General features: G+C 41.8%; 1 protein-coding gene across 1 annotated transcript in view; it reads right to left on the bottom strand.

Annotated features, from left to right (window-relative positions):
* LOC109883037 (cGMP-dependent 3',5'-cyclic phosphodiesterase-like) overlaps nt 1-22,069 on the bottom strand; it is a 74,913-nt gene that overhangs the window by 28,325 nt on the left and 24,519 nt on the right. Inside the window, exons 12-13 of the mRNA XM_031791445.1 lie at nt 1,404-1,485; nt 979-1,153 (exon numbers count right to left, since the gene is read on the bottom strand). Of these exons, the coding sequence (XP_031647305.1) occupies nt 979-1,153; nt 1,404-1,485 (257 nt within the window). The remainder of the gene's footprint in view (nt 1-978; nt 1,154-1,403; nt 1,486-22,069) is intronic.

Here is a 22,069-nt window from a genome sequence, read left to right as displayed (position 1 = left end):
GACGTTTTGTGTTTTGCGGGTACTATTTAATGAAGCTGCCAGATTAGGACTTGTGAGGCGTCTGTTTCTCAATTTCTCAGATGAAATATTCTTCATTTCTCAGAACAAGAATAGACTAATGAGTTTCAGAAGAAAGTTCTTTGTTTCTGGCCATTCTGAGCATTAACATTAACAATGTCTACACTGCATTTCTGATCAATTTGATGTTATTTTAATGGACAAAAAGGTAATTTCAAAGTGAACCCAAACTTTTGAACGGGAGTGTATGTTTCCCATGACAATAAAGCCCCTTGAATTGAAATGGAAATGGAATTGAGAGAGAGAGAAAGAGAGAAAGAGAGGAAGAGAAAGATGAGAGATGGAGCAGCATAGAGGTAGAGAGCAGCTCCTCACTCCAGGAGCTGTCCTGTGTATCGAATTGTTTACTCCAGTGTAGTGTTAGTTCAGTTGTTTACTCTAGTGTATTGTTAGTTCAGTTGTTTACTCCAGTGTAGTGTTAGTTTAGTTGTTAACTCTAGTGTATTGTTAGTTCAGTTGTTTACTCCAGTGTAGTGTTAGTTTAGTTGTTTACTCTAGTGTAGTGTAGTATTAGTTCAGTTGTTTACTCCAGTGTAGTGTTAGTTCAGTTGTTTACTCCAGTGTAGTGTTAGTTTAGTTGTTAACTCTAGTGTATTGTTAGTTCAGTTGTTTACTCCAGTGTAGTGTTAGTTTAGTTGTTAACTCTAGTGTAGTGTTAGTTTAGTTGTTTACTCTAGTGTAGTGTAGTGTTAGTTCAGTTGTTTACTCTAGTGTAGTGTTAGTTCAGTTGTTTACTCCAGTGTAGTGTTAGTTCAGTTGTTTACTCTAGTGTATTGTTAGTTCAGTTGTTAACACCAGTAGTGTTAGTTTAGTTGTTAACACCAGTAGTGTTAGTTAAGATGTTAACACCAGTAGTGTTAGTTAAGATGTTAACACCAGTAGTGTTAGTTTAGTTGTCACCGTTGTTCTCGTCCTTGATGGGGAAGCAGAGGATGTTCCGTGTTCTAAACCCGGTGCTGTCGTCCACTCCTCGGTAGAACAGAGGGTGGGAGTACGCATCCTTAATGTTCAGGATCTGCCCAGTCATAGCTACATGACCCGCTATGCCCTGGTCCGCAGGGATACGGAACTCCTTCTACACACACACACACACACACACGCAGGCACACACACACACACACACACACACACACACGCACACACACACACACACACACACACACACGCACGCACGCACGCAGGCAGGCACGCACACACACACACACACACACACACACAGAGACCATCTTTATAATCTTAGTCTTAATCATGATTATGATATTAACATCTTCATCATCATCATAATCATCAATATCAAACAGAGAAGTTCTAGATGTGTGTTTTACCTCATCATCACTGACCACGCCCCCATCAAAAACCTTGGCAACCAGCTCATGGCTGACTTGATCCAGGAGGAACACAGAGCAACTATAGAGAAATGACAGGGGGAGAGAGAAAGAAAGAGAGAACCAGATCAATGTAGAGATATATACAGAGAGTACCAGTACCAGATCCATGTAGAGATATACACAGGTAGTACCAGTACCATATCAATGTGGAGATATATACAGGGAGTACCAGCACCAGATCAATGTGGAGATATATACAGGAAGTACCAGTACCAGATCAATGTGGAGATATATACAGGGAGTACCAGATCAATGTGGAGATATATACAGGGAGTACCAGTACCAGATCAATGTGGAGATATATACAGGAAGTACCAGTACCAGATCAATGTGGAGATATATACAGGGAGTACCAGATCAATGTGGAGATATATACAGGGAGTACCAGTACCAGATCAATGTGGATATATATACAGGGAGTACCAGCACCATATCAATGTGGAGCTATATACAGGAAGTACCAGATCAATGTGGAGATATATACAGGGAGGACCAGTACCAGATCAATTTGGAGATATATACAGGGAGTATCAGTACCAGATCAATGTGGAGATATATACAGGAAGTACCAGTACCAGATCAATGTGGAGATATATACAGGGAGTACCAGATCAATGTGGAGATATATACAGGGAGTACCAGTACCTGATCAATGTGGAGCTATATACAGGGAGTACCAAATCAATGTGGAGATATATACAGGAAGTACCAGAACCAGATCAATGTGAAGCTATACAGGGAGTACCAGATCAATGTGGAGATATATACAGGGAGTACCAGTACCAGATCAATGTGGAGATATATACAGGGAGTATCAGTACCAGATCAATGTGGAGACATATAGAGGAAGTACCAGTACCAGATCAATGTGGAGATATATACAGGGAGTATCAGTACCAGATCAATGTGGAGATATATACAGGGAGTACCAGTACTAGATAAATGTGGAGATATATACAGGGAGTACCAGTACCAGATCAATGTGGAGATATATACAGGGAGTACCAGTACTAGATAAATGTGGAGATATATACAGGGAGTACCAGTACCAGATCAATGTGGAGATATATACAGGGAGAACCAGTACTAGATCAATGTGGAGCTATATACAGGAAGTACCAGTACCAGATCAATGTGGAGCTATATACAGGGAGTACCAGTACCAGATCAATGTGGAGCTATATACAGGGAGTACCAGTACCAGATCAATGTGGAGCTATATACAGGGAGTACCAGTACCAGATCAATGTGGAGCTATATACAGGGAGTACCAGTACCAGATCAATGTGGAGATATATACAGGGAGTACCAGTACTAGATCAATGTGGAGATATATACAGGGAGTACCAGCACCATATCAATGTAAGCTATATACAGGAAGTACCAGATCAATGTGGAGATATATACAGGGAGTACCAGCACCATATCAATGTAAGCTATATACAGGAAGTACCAGATCAATGTGGAGATATATACAGGGAGTATCAGTACCAGATCAATGTGGAGACATATACAGGAAGTACCAGTACCTGATCAATGTGGAGCTATATACAGGGAGTACCAGATCAATGTGGAGATATATACAGGAAATACCAGTACCAGATCAATGTGGAGATAAATACAGGGAGGACCAGTACCAGATCAATGTGGAGCTATATACAGGAAGTACCAGATCAATGTGGAGATATATACAGGGAGTACCAGTACCTGATCAATGTGGAGCTATATACAGGGAGTACCAGATCAATGTGGAGATATATACAGGAAGTACCAGTACCAGATCAATGTGAAGCTATACAGGGAGTACCATATCAATGTGGAGATATATACAGGGAGTACCAGTACCAGATCAATGTGGGGATAAATACAGGGAGTACCAGTACCAGATCAATGTGGAGATATATACAGGGAGGACCAGTACCAGATCAATGTGGAGGCATATACAGGAAGTACCAGTACCAGATCAATATGGAGATATATACAGGGAGTACCAGATCAATGTGGAGATATATACAGGGAGTACCAGTACCTGATCAATGTGGAGCTATATACAGGGAGTACCAGATCAATGTGGAGATATATACAGGAAGTACCAGATCAATGTGGAGATATATACAGGGGGGACCAGTACCAGATCAATGTGGAGCTATATACAGGAAGTACCAGATCAATGTGGAGATATATACAGGGAGTACCAGTACCTGATCAATGTGGAGCTATATACAGGGAGTACCAGATGAATGTGGAGATATATACAGGAAGTACCAGTACCAGATCAATGTGAAGCTATACAGGGAGTACCATATCAATGTGGAGCTATATACAGGGAGTACCAGTACCAGATCAATGTGGAGATATATACAGGGAGTACCAGTACCAGATCAATGTGGAGATATATACAGGGAGTACCAGTACCAGAACAATGTGGAGACATATACAGGAAGTACCAGTACCAGATCAATGTGGAGATATATACAGGAAGTACCAGTACCAGATCAATGTGGAGCTATATACAGGGAGAACCAGTACTAGATCAATCAAATCAAATCAAATGTATTTATATAGCCATTCGTACATCAAGCTGATATCTCAAAGTGCTGTACAGAAACCCAGCCTAAAACCCCAAACAGCAAGCAATGCAGGTGTAGAAGCACGGTGGCTAGGAAAAACTCCCTAGAAAGACCAATACCTAGTAAGAAACCTAGAGAGGAACCAGGCTATGTGGGGTGGCCAGTCCTCTTCTGGCTGTGCCGGGTGGAGATTATAACAGAACATGGCCAAGATGTTCAAATGTTCATAAATGACCAGCATGGTCGAATAATAATAAGGCAGAACAGTTGAAACTGGAGCAGCAGCACAGTCAGGTGGAAGTTGAAACTGGAGATATATACAGGGAGTACCAGTACCAGATCAATGTGGAGATATATATGGGGAGTATCAGTACCACATCAATGTGGAGATATATACAGGGAGTACCTGATCAATGTGGAGATATATACAGGGAGTACCACTACCAGATCAATGTGGAGATATATACAGGGAGAACCAGTACCAGATCAATGTGGAGCTAAATACAGGGAGTACCAGTACCAGGTCATTGTGGAGCTATATACAGGGAGTACCAGTACAAGATCAATGTGGAGCTATATACAGGGAGTACCAGATCAATGTGGAGCTATATACAGGGAGTACCAGATTAATGTGGAGCTATATACAGGGAGTACCAGTACCAGATCAATGTGGAGATATATACAGGAAGTACCAGTACCAGATCAATGTGGAGATATATACATGGAGGACCAGTACCAGATCAATGTGGAGCTATATACAGGAAGTACCAGATCAATGTGGAGATATATACAGGGAGTACCAGTACCAGATCAATGTGGAGACATATACAGGAAGTACCAGTACCAGATCAATGTGGAGATATATACAGGGAGTATCAGTACCAGATCAATGTGGAGATAAAAAGGGAGGACCAGTACCAGATCAATTTGGAGATATATACAGGGAGTACCAGTACCAGAACAATGTGGAGATATATACAGGGAGTACCAGTACCAGATCAATGTGGAGATATATACAGGAAGTACCAGTACCAGATCAATGTGGAGATATATACAGCAATTACCAGCATCAGACCAATGTAGAGATATATAGAGGGAGTACCAGTACCAGATCAATGTGGAGATATATACAGGGAGTACCAGTACTAGATCAATGTGGAGATATATACAGGGAGTACCAGTACCAGATCAATGTGGAGATATATACAGGGAGTACCAGTACTAGATCAATGTGGAGCTATATACAGGAAGTACCAGATCAATGTGGAGATATATACAGGGAGTACCAGCACCATATCAATGTAAGCTATATACAGGAAGTACCAGATCAATGTGGAGATATATACAGGAAGTACCAGTACCAGATCAATGTGGAGATATATACAGGGAGTACCAGATCAATGTGGAGATATATACAGGGCGTACCAGTACCTGATCAATGTGGAGCTATATACAGGGAGTACCAGATCAATGTGGAGATATATACAGGAAGTACCAGATCAATGTGGAGATAAATACAGGGAGGACCAGTACCAGATCAATGTGGAGCTATATACAGGAAGTACCAGATCAATGTGGAGATATATACAGGGAGTACCAGTACCTGATCAATGTGGAGCTATATACAGGGAGTACCAGATCAATGTGGAGATATATACAGGAAGTACCAGTACCAGATCAATGTGAAGCTATACAGGGAGTACCATATCAATGTGGAGATATATACAGGGAGTACCAGTACCAGATCAATGTGGAGATATATACAGGGAGTACCAGTACCAGATCAATGTGGAGATATATACAGGGAGGACCAGTACCAGATCAATGTGGAGATATATACAGGGAGTACCAGTACCATATCAATGTGGAGACATATACAGGAAGTACCAGTACCAGATCAATATGGAGATATATACAGGGAGTACCAGATCAATGTGGAGATATATACAGGGAGTACCAGTACCTGATCAATGTGGAACTATATACAGGGAGTACCAGATCAATGTGGAGATATATACAGGAAGTACCAGATCAATGTGGAGATATATACAGGGGGGACCAGTACCAGATCAATGTGGAGCTATATACAGGAAGTACCAGATCAATGTGGAGATATATACAGGGAGTACCAGTACCTGATCAATGTGGAGCTATATACAGGGAGTACCAGATCAATGTGGAGATATATACAGGAAGTACCAGTACCAGATCAATGTGAAGCTATACAGGGAGTACCATATCAATGTGGAGCTATATACAGGGAGTACCAGTACCAGATCAATGTGGAGATATATACAGGGAGTACCAGTACCAGATCAATGTGGAGATATATACAGGGAGTACCAGTACCAGATCAATGTGGAGATATATACAGAAAGTATCAGTACCAGATCAATGTGGAGATAAAAAGGGAGGACCAGTACCAGATCAATGTGGAGCTATATACAGGGAGTACCAGTACCAGATCAATGTGGAGATATATACAGGGAGTACCAGTACCAGATCAATGTGGAGACATATACAGGAAGTACCAGTACCAGATCAATGTGGAGATATATACAGGGAGTATCAGTACCAGATCAATGTGGAGATAAAAAGGGAGGACCAGTACCAGATCAATTTGGAGATATATACAGGGAGTACCAGTACCAGAACAATGTGGAGATATATACAGGGAGTACCAGTACCAGATCAATGTGGAGATATATACAGGAAGTACCAGTACCAGATCAATGTGGAGATATATACAGCAATTACCAGCATCAGACCAATGTAGAGATATATAGAGGGAGTACCAGTACCAGATCAATGTGGAGATATATACAGGGAGTACCAGTACTAGATCAATGTGGAGATATATACAGGGAGTACCAGTACCAGATCAATGTGGAGATATATACAGGGAGTACCAGTACTAGATCAATGTGGAGCTATATACAGGAAGTACCAGATCAATGTGGAGATATATACAGGGAGTACCAGCACCATATCAATGTAAGCTATATACAGGAAGTACCAGATCAATGTGGAGATATATACAGGAAGTACCAGTACCAGATCAATGTGGAGATATATACAGGGAGTACCAGATCAATGTGGAGATATATACAGGGCGTACCAGTACCTGATCAATGTGGAGCTATATACAGGGAGTACCAGATCAATGTGGAGATATATACAGGAAGTACCAGATCAATGTGGAGATAAATACAGGGAGGACCAGTACCAGATCAATGTGGAGCTATATACAGGAAGTACCAGATCAATGTGGAGATATATACAGGGAGTACCAGTACCTGATCAATGTGGAGCTATATACAGGGAGTACCAGATCAATGTGGAGATATATACAGGAAGTACCAGTACCAGATCAATGTGAAGCTATACAGGGAGTACCATATCAATGTGGAGATATATACAGGGAGTACCAGTACCAGATCAATGTGGAGATATATACAGGGAGTACCAGTACCAGATCAATGTGGAGATATATACAGGGAGGACCAGTACCAGATCAATGTGGAGATATATACAGGGAGTACCAGTACCATATCAATGTGGAGACATATACAGGAAGTACCAGTACCAGATCAATATGGAGATATATACAGGGAGTACCAGATCAATGTGGAGATATATACAGGGAGTACCAGTACCTGATCAATGTGGAACTATATACAGGGAGTACCAGATCAATGTGGAGATATATACAGGAAGTACCAGATCAATGTGGAGATATATACAGGGGGGACCAGTACCAGATCAATGTGGAGCTATATACAGGAAGTACCAGATCAATGTGGAGATATATACAGGGAGTACCAGTACCTGATCAATGTGGAGCTATATACAGGGAGTACCAGATCAATGTGGAGATATACAGGAAGTACCAGTACCAGATCAATGTGAAGCTATACAGGGAGTACCATATCAATGTGGAGCTATATACAGGGAGTACCAGTACCAGATCAATGTGGAGATATATACAGGGAGTACCAGTACCAGATCAATGTGGAGATATATACAGGGAGTACCAGTACCAGATCAATGTGGAGATATATACAGAAAGTATCAGTACCAGATCAATGTGGAGATAAAAAGGGAGGACCAGTACCAGATCAATGTGGAGCTATATACAGGGAGTACCAGTACCAGATCAATGTGGAGATATATACAGGAAGTACCAGTACCAGATCAATGTGGAGATATATACAGCAATTACCAGCATCAGACCAATGTAGAGATATATAGAGGGAGTACCAGTACCAGATCAATGTGAAGCTATACAGGGAGTACCATATCAATGTGGAGATATATACAGGGAGTACCAGTACCAGATCAATGTGGAGATATATACAGGGAGTACCAGTACCAGATCATTGTGGAAATATATACAGGGAGTACCAGTACCAGATCAATGTGGAGATATATACAGGGAGTACCAGTACCAGATCAATGTGGAGATATATACAGGAAGTACCAGTACCAGATCAATGTGGAGATATATACAGCAATTACCAGCATCAGACCAATGTAGAGATATATAGAGGGAGTACCAGTACCAGATCAATGTGGAGATATATACAGGGAGTACCAGTACTAGATCATTGTGGAGCTATATACAGGAAGTACCAGATCAATGTGGAGATATATATGGGGAGTACCAGTACCACATCAATGTGGAGCTATATACAGGGAGTACCAGATCAATGTGGAGCTATATACAGGGAGTACCAGATCAATGTGGAGCTATATACAGGGAGTACCAGTACCAGATCAATGTGGAGCTATATACAGGGAGTACCAGTACCAGATCAATGTGGAGCTATATACAGGGAGTACCAGTACTAGATCAATGTGGAGATATATACAGGGAGTACCAGTACCATATCAATGTGGAGATATATACAGGGAGTACCAGCACCATATCAATGTAAGCTATATACAGGAAGTACCAGATCAATGTGGAGATATATACAGGGAGTACCAGCACCATATCAATGTAAGCTATATACAGGAAGTACCAGATCAATGTGGAGATATATACAGGGAGGACCAGTACCAGATCAATTTGGAGATATATACAGGGAGTATCAGTACCAGATCAATGTGGAGACATATACAGGAAGTACCAGTACCAGATCAATGTGGAGATATATACAGGGAGTACCAGATCAATGTGGAGATATATACAGGGCGTACCAGTACCTGATCAATGTGGAGCTATATACAGGGAGTACCAGATCAATGTGGAGATATATACAGGAAATACCAGTACCAGATCAATGTGGAGATAAATACAGGGAGGACCAGTACCAGATCAATGTGGAGCTATATACAGGAAGTACCAGATCAATGTGGAGATATATACAGGGAGTACCAGTACCTGATCAATGTGGAGCTATATACAGGGAGTACCAGATCAATGTGGAGATATATACAGGAAGTACCAGTACCAGATCAATGTGGGGATATATACAGGGAGTACCAGTACCAGATCAATGTGGAGATATATACAGGGAGGACCAGTACCAGATCAATGTGGAGATATATACAGGGAGTACCAGTACCATATCAATGTGGAGGCATATACAGGAAGTACCAGTACCAGATCAATATGGAGATATATACAGGGAGTACCAGATCAATGTGGAGATATATACAGGGAGTACCAGTACCTGATCAATGTGGAGCTATATACAGGGAGTACCAGATCAATGTGGAGATATATACAGGAAGTACCAGATCAATGTGGAGATATATACAGGGGGGACCAGTACCAGATCAATGTGGAGCTATATACAGGAAGTACCAGATCAATGTGGAGATATATACAGGGAGTACCAGTACCTGATCAATGTGGAGCTATATACAGGGAGTACCAGATGAATGTGGAGATATATACAGGAAGTACCAGTACCAGATCAATGTGAAGCTATACAGGGAGTACCATATCAATGTGGAGCTATATACAGGGAGTACCAGTACCAGATCAATGTGGAGATATATACAGGGAGTACCAGTACCAGATCAATGTGGAGATATATACAGGGAGTACCAGTACCAGATCAATGTGGAGACATATACAGGAAGTACCAGTACCAGATCAATGTGGAGATATATACAGGAAGTACCAGTACCAGATCAATGTGGAGATATATACAGCAATTACCAGCATCAGACCAATGTAGAGATATATAGAGGGAGTACCAGTACCAGATCAATGTGAAGCTATACAGGGAGTACCATATCAATGTGGAGATATATACAGGGAGTACCAGTACCAGATCAATGTGGAGATATATACAGGGAGTACCAGTACCAGATCAATGTGGAGATATATACAGGAAGTACCAGTACCAGATCAATGTGGAGATATATACAGCAATTACCAGCATCAGACCAATGTAGAGATATATAGAGGGAGTACCAGTACCAGATCAATGTGGAGATATATACAGGGAGTACCAGTACCAGATCAATGTGGAGATATATACAGGGAGTACCAGTACCAGATCAATGTGGAGATATATACAGCAATTACCAGCATCAGACCAATGTAGAGATATATAGAGGGAGTACCAGTACCAGATCAATGTGAAGCTATACAGGGAGTACCATATCAATGTGGAGATATATACAGGGAGTACCAGTACCAGATCAATGTGGAGATATATACAGGGAGTACCAGTACCAGATCAATGTGGAAATATATACAGGGAGTACCAGTACCAGATCAATGTGGAGATATATACAGGGAGTACCAGTACCAGATCAATGTGAAGCTATACAGGGAGTACCATATCAATGTGGAGATATATACAGGGAGTACCAGTACCAGATCAATGTGGAGATATATACAGGGAGTACCAGTACCAGATCATTGTGGAAATATATACAGGGAGTACCAGTACCAGATCAATGTGGAGATATATACAGGGAGTACCAGTACCAGATCAATGTGGAGATATATACAGGAAGTACCAGTACCAGATGAATGTGGAGATATATACAGCAATTACCAGCATCAGACCAATGTAGAGATATATAGAGGGAGTACCAGTACCAGATCAATGTGGAGATATATACAGGGAGTACCAGTACTAGATCATTGTGGAGCTATATACAGGAAGTACCAGATCAATGTGGAGATATATATGGGGAGTACCAGTACCACATCAATGTGGAGCTATATACAGGGAGTACCAGATCAATGTGGAGCTATATACAGGGAGTACCAGATCAATGTGGAGCTATATACAGGGAGTACCAGTACCAGATCAATGTGGAGCTATATACAGGGAGTACCAGTACCAGATCAATGTGGAGCTATATACAGGGAGTACCAGTACCATATCAATGTGGAGATATATACAGGGAGTACCAGCACCATATCAATGTAAGCTATATACAGGAAGTACCAGATCAATGTGGAGATATATACAGGGAGTACCAGCACCATATCAATGTAAGCTATATACAGGAAGTACCAGATCAATGTGGAGATATATACAGGGAGGACCAGTACCAGATCAATTTGGAGATATATACAGGGAGTATCAGTACCAGATCAATGTGGAGACATATACAGGAAGTACCAGTACCAGATCAATGTGGAGATATATACAGGGAGTACCAGATCAATGTGGAGATATATACAGGGCGTACCAGTACCTGATCAATGTGGAGCTATATACAGGGAGTACCAGATCAATGTGGAGATATATACAGGAAATACCAGTACCAGATCAATGTGGAGATAAATACAGGGAGGACCAGTACCAGATCAATGTGGAGCTATATACAGGAAGTACCAGATCAATGTGGAGATATATACAGGGAGTACCAGTACCTGATCAATGTGGAGCTATATACAGGGAGTACCAGATCAATGTGGAGATATATACAGGAAGTACCAGTACCAGATCAATGTGAAGCTATACAGGGAGTACCATATCAATGTGGAGATATATACAGGGAGTACCAGTACCAGATCAATGTGGGGATATATACAGGGAGTACCAGTACCAGATCAATGTGGAGATATATACAGGGAGGACCAGTACCAGATCAATGTGGAGATATATACAGGGAGTACCAGTACCATATCAATGTGGAGGCATATACAGGAAGTACCAGTACCAGATCAATATGGAGATATATACAGGGAGTACCAGATCAATGTGGAGATATATACAGGGAGTACCAGTACCTGATCAATGTGGAGCTATATACAGGGAGTACCAGATCAATGTGGAGATATATACAGGAAGTACCAGATCAATGTGGAGATATATACAGGGGGGACCAGTACCAGATCAATGTGGAGCTATATACAGGAAGTACCAGATCAATGTGGAGATATATACACGGAGTACCAGTACCAGATCAATGTGGAGATATATACAGGGAGTACCAGTACCAGATCAATGTGGAGACATATACAGGAAGTACCAGTACCAGATCAATGTGGAGATATATACAGGAAGTACCAGTACCAGATCAATGTGGAGATATATACAGCAATTACCAGCATCAGACCAATGTAGAGATATATAGAGGGAGTACCAGTACCAGATCAATGTGAAGCTATACAGGGAGTACCATATCAATGTGGAGATATATACAGGGAGTACCAGTACCAGATCAATGTGGAGATATATACAGGGAGTACCAGTACCAGATCAATGTGGAGATATATACAGGAAGTACCAGTACCAGATCAATGTGGAGATATATACAGCAATTACCAGCATCAGACCAATGTAGAGATATATAGAGGGAGTACCAGTACCAGATCAATGTGGAGATATATACAGGGAGTACCAGTACTAGATCATTGTGGAGCTATATACAGGAAGTACCAGATCAATGTGGAGATATATATGGGGAGTACCAGTACCACATCAATGTGGAGCTATATACAGGGAGTAACAGATCAATGTGGAGCTATATACAGGGAGTACCAGATCAATGTGGAGCTATATACAGGGAGTACCAGTACCAGATCAATGTGGAGCTATATACAGGGAGTACCAGTACCAGATCAATGTGGAGCTATATACAGGGAGAACCAGTACTAGATCAATCAAATCAAATCAAATGTATTTATATAGCCATTCGTACATCAAGCTGATATCTCAAAGTGCTGTACAGAAACCCAGCCTAAAACCCCAAACAGCAAGCAATGCAGGTGTAGAAGCACGGTGGCTAGGAAAAACTCCCTAGAAAGACCAATACCTAGTAAGAAACCTAGAGAGGAACCAGGCTATGTGGGGTGGCCAGTCCTCTTCTGGCTGTGCCGGGTGGAGATTATAACAGAACATGGCCAAGATGTTCAAATGTTCATAAATGACCAGCATGGTCGAATAATAATAAGGCAGAACAGTTGAAACTGGAGCAGCAGCACAGTCAGGTGGAAGTTGAAACTGGAGATATATACAGGGAGTACCAGTACCAGATCAATGTGGAGATATATATGGGGAGTATCAGTACCACATCAATGTGGAGATATATACAGGGAGAACCAGTACCAGATCAATGTGGAGATATATACAGGGAGTACCACTACCAGATCAATGTGGAGATATATACAGGGAGAACCAGTACCAGATCAATGTGGAGCTAAATACAGGGAGTACCAGTACCAGGTCATTGTGGAGCTATATACAGGGAGTACCAGTACAAGATCAATGTGGAGCTATATACAGGGAGTACCAGATCAATGTGGAGCTATATACAGGGAGTACCAGATTAATGTGGAGCTATATGCAGGGAGTACCAGTACCAGATCAATGTGGAGATATATACAGGAAGTACCAGTACCAGATCAATGTGGAGATATATACATGGAGGACCAGTACCAGATCAATGTGGAGCTATATACAGGAAGTACCAGATCAATGTGGAGATATATACAGGGAGTACCAGTACCAGATCAATGTGGAGATATATACAGGGAGTACCAGATCAATGTGGAGATATATACAGGGAGTACCAGATCAATGTGGAGATATATACAGGGAGTACCAGTACCTGATCAATGTGAAGCTATATACAGGGAGTACCAGATCAATGTGGAGATATATACAGGAAGTACCAGTACCAGATCAATGTGAAGCTATACAGGGAGTACCAGATCAATGTGGAATATATACAGGGAGTACCAGTACCAGATCAATGTGGAGATATATACAGGGAGTATCAGTACCAGATCAATGTGGAGACATATACAGGAAGTACCAGTACCAGATCAATGTGGAGATATATACAGGGAGTATCAGTACCAGATCAATGTGGAGACATATACAGAAAGTATCAGTACCAGATCAATGTGGAGATAAAAAGGGAGGACCAGTACCAGATCAATTTGGAGATATATACAGGGAGTACCAGTACCAGAACAATGTGGAGATATATACAGGGAGTACCAGTACCAGATCAATGTAGAGATATATACAGGAAGTACCAGTACCAGATCAATGTGGAGATATATACAGCAATTACCAGCATCAGACCAATGTAGAGATATATAGAGGGAGTACCAGTACCAGATCAATGTGGAGATATATACAGGGAGTACCAGTACTAGATCAATGTGGAGATATATACAGGGAGTACCAGTACCAGATCAATGTGGAGATATATACAGGGAGTACCAGTACTAGATCAATGTGGAGCTATATACAGGAAGTACCAGATCAATGTGGAGATATATACAGGGAGTACCAGCACCATATCAATGTAAGCTATATACAGGAAGTACCAGATCAATGTGGAGATATATACAGGGAGGACCAGTACCAGATCAATTTGGAGATATATACAGGGAGTATCAGTACCAGATCAATGTGGAGACATATACAGGAAGTACCAGTACCAGATCAATGTGGAGATATATACAGGGAGTACCAGATCAATGTGGAGATATATACAGCAATTACCAGCATCAGACCAATGTAGAGATATATAGAGGGAGTACCAGTACCAGATCAATGTGAAGCTATACAGGGAGTACCATATCAATGTGGAGATATATACAGGGAGTACCAGTACCAGATCAATGTGGAGATATATACAGGGAGTACCAGTACCAGATCAATGTGGAAATATATACAGGGAGTACCAGTACCAGATCAATGTGGAGATATATACAGGGAGTACCAGTACCAGATCAATGTGGAGATATATACAGGAAGTACCAGTACCAGATCAATGTGGAGATATATACAGCAATTACCAGCATCAGACCAATGTAGAGATATATAGAGGGAGTACCAGTACCAGATCAATGTGGAGATATATACAGGGAGTACCAGTACTAGATCATTGTGGAGCTATATACAGGAAGTACCAGATCAATGTGGAGATATATATGGGGAGTACCAGATCAATGTGGAGCTATATACAGGGAGTACCAGTACCAGATCAATGTGGAGCTATATACAGGGAGTACCAGTACCAGATCAATGTGGAGCTATATACAGGGAGAACCAGTACTAGATCAATCAAATCAAATCAAATGTATTTATATAGCCATTCGTACATCAAGCTGATATCTCAAAGTGCTGTACAGAAACCCAGCCTAAAACCCCAAACAGCAAGCAATGCAGGTGTAGAAGCACGGTGGCTAGGAAAAACTCCCTAGAAAGGCCAATACCTAGTAAGAAACCTAGAGAGGAACCAGGCTATGTGGGGTGGCCAGTCCCCTTCTGGCTGTGCCGGGTGGAGATTATAACAGAACATGGCCAAGATGTTCAAATGTTCATAAATGACCAGCATGGTCGAATAATAATAAGGCAGAACAGTTGAAACTGGAGCAGCAGCACAGTCAGGTGGAAGTTGAAACTGGAGATATATACAGGGAGTACCAGTACCAGATCAATGTGGAGATATATATGGGGAGTATCAGTACCACATCAATGTGGAGATATATACAGGGAGTACCAGCACCATATCAATGTGGAGATATATACAGGAAGTACCAGTACCAGATCAATGTGGAGACATATACAGGAAGTACCAGTACAAGATCAATGTGGAGATATATAGAGGAAGTACCTGATCAATGTCGAGATATATACAGGAAGTATCAGTACCAGATCAATGTGGAGACATATACAGGAAGTACCAGTACCAGATCAATGTGGAGATATATACAGAGAGTACCAGTACCAGATCAATGTTGAGCTATATACAGGGAGTACCAGTACCAGGTAAATGTGGAGCTACATACAGGGAGTACCAGATCAATGTGGAGCTATATACAGGGAGTACCAGTACCATATCAATGTGGAGATATATACAGGAAGTACCAGTACCAGATCAATGTGGAGATATATACAGGGAGGACCAGTACCAGATCAATGTGGAGCTATATACAGGAAGTACCAGATCAATGTGGAGATATATACAGGAAGTACCAGTACCAGATCAATGTGGGGATATACACAGGAAGTACCAGTACCAGATCAATGTGGAGATATATACAGGAAGTACCAGTACCAGATCAATGTGGAGATATATACAGGGAGGACCAGTACCAGATCAATTTGGAGATATATACAGGGAGTATCAGTACCAGATCAATGTGGAGACATACACAGGAAGTACCAGTACCAGATCAATGTGGAGATATATACAGGAAGTACCAGTACCTGATAAATTTGGAGATATATACAGGGAGGACCAGTACCAGATCAATGTGGAGACATACACAGGAAGTACCAGTACCATATCAATGTGGAGATATATACAGGAAGTACCAGTACCTGATCAATGTGGAGATATATACAGGGAGGACCAGTACCAGATCAATTTGGAGATATATACAGGGAGTATCAGTACCAGATCAATGTGGAGACATATACAGGAAGTACCAGTACCAGATCAATGTGGAGATATATACAGGAAGTACCAGTACCAGATCAATGTGGAGATATATACAGGGAGTACCAGTAACATATCAATGTGGAGATATATACAGGAAGTACCAGTACCAGATCAATGTGGAGATATATACAGGGAGGACCAGTACCAGATCAATGTGGAGCAATATACAGGAAGTACCAGATCAATGTGGAGATATATACAGGGAGTACCAGTACCAGATCAATGTGGAGATATATACAGGGAGTACCAGTACAAGATCAATGTGGAGATATATACAGGGAGTACCAGCACCATATCAATGTGGAGATATATACAGGAAGTACCAGTACCAGATCAATGTGGAGATATATACAGGGAGGACCAGTACCAGATCAATTTGGAAATATATACAGGGAGTATCAGTACCAGATCAATGTGGAGACATATACAGGAAGTACCAGTACCAGATCAATGTGGAGATATATAAAGGAAGTACCAGTACCAGATCAATGTGGAGATATATACAGGAAGTACCAGTACCTGATAAATTTGGAGATATATACAGGGAGGACCAGTACCAGATCAATTTGGAAATATATACAGGGAGTATCAGTACCAGATCAATGTGGAGACATACACAGGAAGTACCAGTACCAGATCAATGTGGAGATATATACAGGGAGGACCAGTACCAGATCAATTTGGAGATATATACAGGGAGTATCAGTACCAGATCAATGTGGAGACATATACAGGAAGTACCAGTACCAGACCAATGTGGAGATATATACAGAGAGTACCAGTACCAGATCAATGTTGAGCTATATGCAGGGAGTACCAGTACCAGGTAAATGTGGAGCTATATACAGGGAGTACCAGATCAATGTGGAGCTATATACAGGGAGTACCAGTACCATATCAATGTGGAGATATATACAGGAAGTACCAGTACCAGATCAATGTGGAGATATATACAGGGAGGACCAGTACCAGATCAATGTGGAGCTATATACAGGAAGTACCAGATCAATGTGGAGATATATACAGGAAGTACCACTACCAGATCAATGTGGGGATATACACAGGAAGTACCAGTACCAGATCAATGTGGAGATATATACAGAGAGTACCAGTACCAGATCAATGTTGAGCTATATACAGGGAGTACCAGTACCAGGTAAATGTGGAGCTACATACAGGGAGTACCAGATCAATGTGGAGCTATATACAGGGAGTACCAGTACCATATCAATGTGGAGATATATACAGGAAGTACCAGTACCAGATCAATGTGGAGATATATACAGGGAGGACCAGTACCAGATCAATGTGGAGCTATATACAGGAAGTACCAGATCAATGTGGAGCTATATACAGGGAGTACCAGTACCATATCAATGTGGAGATATATACAGGAAGTACCAGTACCAGATCAATGTGGAGATATATACAGGGAGGACCAGTACCAGATCAATGTGGAGCTATATACAGGAAGTACCAGATCAATGTGGAGATATATACAGGAAGTACCAGTACCAGATCAATGTGGGGATATACACAGGAAGTACCAGTACCAGATCAATGTGGAGATATATACAGGAAGTACCAGTACCAGATCAATGTGGAGATATATACAGGGAGTACCAGATCAATGTGGAGCTATATACAGGGAGTACCAGATCAATGTGGAGCTATATACAGGGAGTACCAGATCAATGTGGCGCTATATACAGGGAGTACCAGTACCAGATCAATGTGGAGATTTATAGAGGGAGTACCAGATCAATGTGGTAAGTTGGTGGTTGAAGATATCCCTCTAGTGGTGTGGGGGCTGTGCTTTGGCAAAGTGGGTGGGGTTATATCCTTCCTGTTTGGCCCTGTCCGGGGGTGTCCTCGGATGGGGCCACAGTGTCTCCTGACCCCTCCTGTCTCAGCCTCCAGTATTTATGCTGCAGTAGTTTATGTGTCGGGGGGCTGGGGTCAGTTTGTTATATCTGGAGTACTTCTCCTGTCCTATTCGGTGTCCTGTGTGAATCTAAGTGTGCGTTCTCTAATTCTCTCCTTCTCTCTTTCTTTCTCTCTCTCGGAGGACCTGAGCCCTAGGACCATGCCCCAGGACTACCTGACATGATGACTCCTTGCTGTCCCCAGTCCACCTGGCCATGCTGCTGCTCCAGTTTCAACTTCCACCTGACTGTGCTGCTGCTCCAGTTTCAACTGTTCTGCCTTATTATTATTCGACCATGCTGGTCATTTATGAACATTTGAACATCTTGGCCATGTTCTGTTATAATCTCCACCCGGCACAGCCAGAAGAGGACTGGCCACCCCACATAGCCTGGTTCCTCTCTAGGTTTCTTCCTAGGTATTGGCCTTTCTAGGGAGTTTTTCCTAGCCACCGTGCTTCTACAACTGCATTGCTTGCTGTTTGGGGTTTTAGGCTGGGTTTCTGTACAGCACTTTGAGATATCAGCTGATGTACGAAGGGCTATATAAATAAATTTGATTTGATTTGATTTGTGGCGATATATACAGGGAGTACCAGTACCAGATCAATGTCGAGCTATATACAGGGAGGACCAGTACCAGATCAATGTGGAGATTTATAGAGGGAGTACCAGATCAATGTGGCGATATATACAGCGAGTACCAGTACCAGATCCATGTGGAGATATATACAGGGAGTACCAGTACCAGATCTATGTGGAGCTATATACAGGAAGTACCAGATCAATGTGGAGATATATACAGGGAGTACCAGTACCAGATCAATGTGGAGATATATACAGGGAGTACCAGTACCAGATCAATGTGGAGCTATATACAGGAAGTACCAGATCAATGTGGAGATATATACAGGGAGTAACAGTACCAGATCAATGTGGAGATATATACAGTGAGTACCAGTACCAGATCAATGTGGAGCTATATACAGGGAGTGCCAGTGCCAGATCAATGTGGAGATTTATAGAGGGAGTTCCAGATCAATATGGCGATATATACAGGGATTACCAGTACCAGATCAATGTGGAGATTTATAGAGGGAGTACCAGATCAATGTGAGGCTATACACAGGAAGTACCTGATCCATGTGGAGCTATATACAGGGAGTACCAGTACCAGATCAATGTGGAGCTATATACAGGGAGTACCAGTACCAGATCAATGTGGAGCTATATACAGGGAGTACCAGATCAATGTGGAGATATATACAGGGAGTACCAGTACCAGATCAATGTGGAGATATATACAGGGAGTACCAGATCAATGTGGAGATATATACAGGGAGTACCAGTACCAGATCAATGTGGAGCTATATACAGGAAGTACCAGATCAATGTGGAGATATATACAGGGAGTACCAGTACCAGATCAATGTGGAGATATATACAGTGAGTACCAGTACCAGATCAATGTGGAGCTATATACAGGGAGTGCCAGTACCAGATCAATGTGGAGATTTATAGAGGGAGTACCAGATCAATGTGGTGATATATACAGGGAGTACCAGTACCAGATCAATGTGGAGATATATACAGGAAGTACCAGATAAATGTGAGGCTATACACAGGAAGTACCTGATCCATGTGGAGCTATATACAGGGAGTACCAGTAGCAGATCAATGTGGAGCTATATACAGGGAGTACCAGTACCAGATCAATGTGGAGCTATATACAGGGAGCACCTGTACCAGATCAATGTGGAGCTATATACAGGGAGTACCAGATCAATGTGGAGCTATATACAGGGAGTACCAGATCAATGTGGAGCTATATACAGGGAGTACCAGATCAATGTGGAGCTATATACAGGGAGTACCAGATCAATGTGGAGCTATATACAGGAAGTACCAGATCAATGTGGAGATATATACAGGGAGTACCAGTACCAGATCAATGTGGAGATTTATAGAGGGAGTACCAGATCAATATGGCGATATATACAGGGATTACCAGTACCAGATCAATGTGGAGATTTATAGAGGGAGTACCAGATCAATGTGGAGCTATATACAGGGAGCACCAGTACCAGATCAATGTGGAGCTATATACAGGGAGTACCAGATCAATGTGGAGCTATATACAGGGAGTACCAGATCAATGTGGAGCTATATACAGGGAGTACCAGATCAATGTGGAGCTATATACAGGGAGTACCAGTACCAGATCAATGTGGAGCTATATACAGGAAGTACCAGATCAATGTGGAGATATATACAGGGAGTACCAGATCAATGTGGAGCTATATACAGTGAGTACCAGTACCAGATCAATGTGGAGATTTATAGAGGGAGTACCAGATCAATGTGGCGATATATACAGGGAGTACCAGATAAATGTGAGGCTATACACAGGAAGTACCTGATCCATGTGGAGCTATATACAGGGAGTACCAGTACCAGATCAATGTGGAGCTATATACAGGGAGTACCAGTACCAGATCAAGGTGGAGCTATATACAGGGAGCACCAGTACCAGATCAATGTGGAGCTATATACAGGGAGTACCAGATCAATGTGGAGCTATATACAGGGAGTACCAGATCAATGTGGAGCTATATACAGGGAGTACCAGATCAATGTGGAGATATATACAGGGAGTACCAGTACCAGATCAATGTGGAGATATATACAGTGAGTACCAGTACCAGATCAATGTGGAGCTATATACAGGGAGTGCCAGTACCAGATCAATGTGGAGATTTATAGAGGGAGTACCAGATCAATGTGGCGATATATACAGGGAGTACCAGTACCAGATCAATGTGGAGATATATACAGGAAGTACCAGATAAATGTGAGGCTATACACAGGAAGTACCTGATCCATGTGGAGCTATATACAGGGAGTACCAGTACCAGATCAATGTGGAGCTATATACAGGGAGTACCAGTACCAGATCAATGTGGAGCTATATACAGGGAGCACCAGTACCAGATCAATGTGGAGCTATATACAGGGAGTACCAGATCAATGTGGAGATATATACAGGGAGTACCAGTACCAGATCAATGTTGAGCTATATACAGGGATATACAGCTTTTTACAGGGTGTACCAGATCAATGTGTAGGGGTACAAAATATTTGAGGTAGATATGTACATGAAGGCAGGATAAAATGACTAGAATCAGGATAGATAATAATAAGAGTAAAATAGAAGAGA

This window comes from Oncorhynchus kisutch, linkage group LG15 (assembly GCF_002021735.2).
Source record: "Oncorhynchus kisutch isolate 150728-3 linkage group LG15, Okis_V2, whole genome shotgun sequence".
Lineage (NCBI taxonomy): Eukaryota > Metazoa > Chordata > Actinopteri > Salmoniformes > Salmonidae > Oncorhynchus > Oncorhynchus kisutch.
This window is presented reverse-complemented; position numbering and strand designations above follow the sequence as displayed.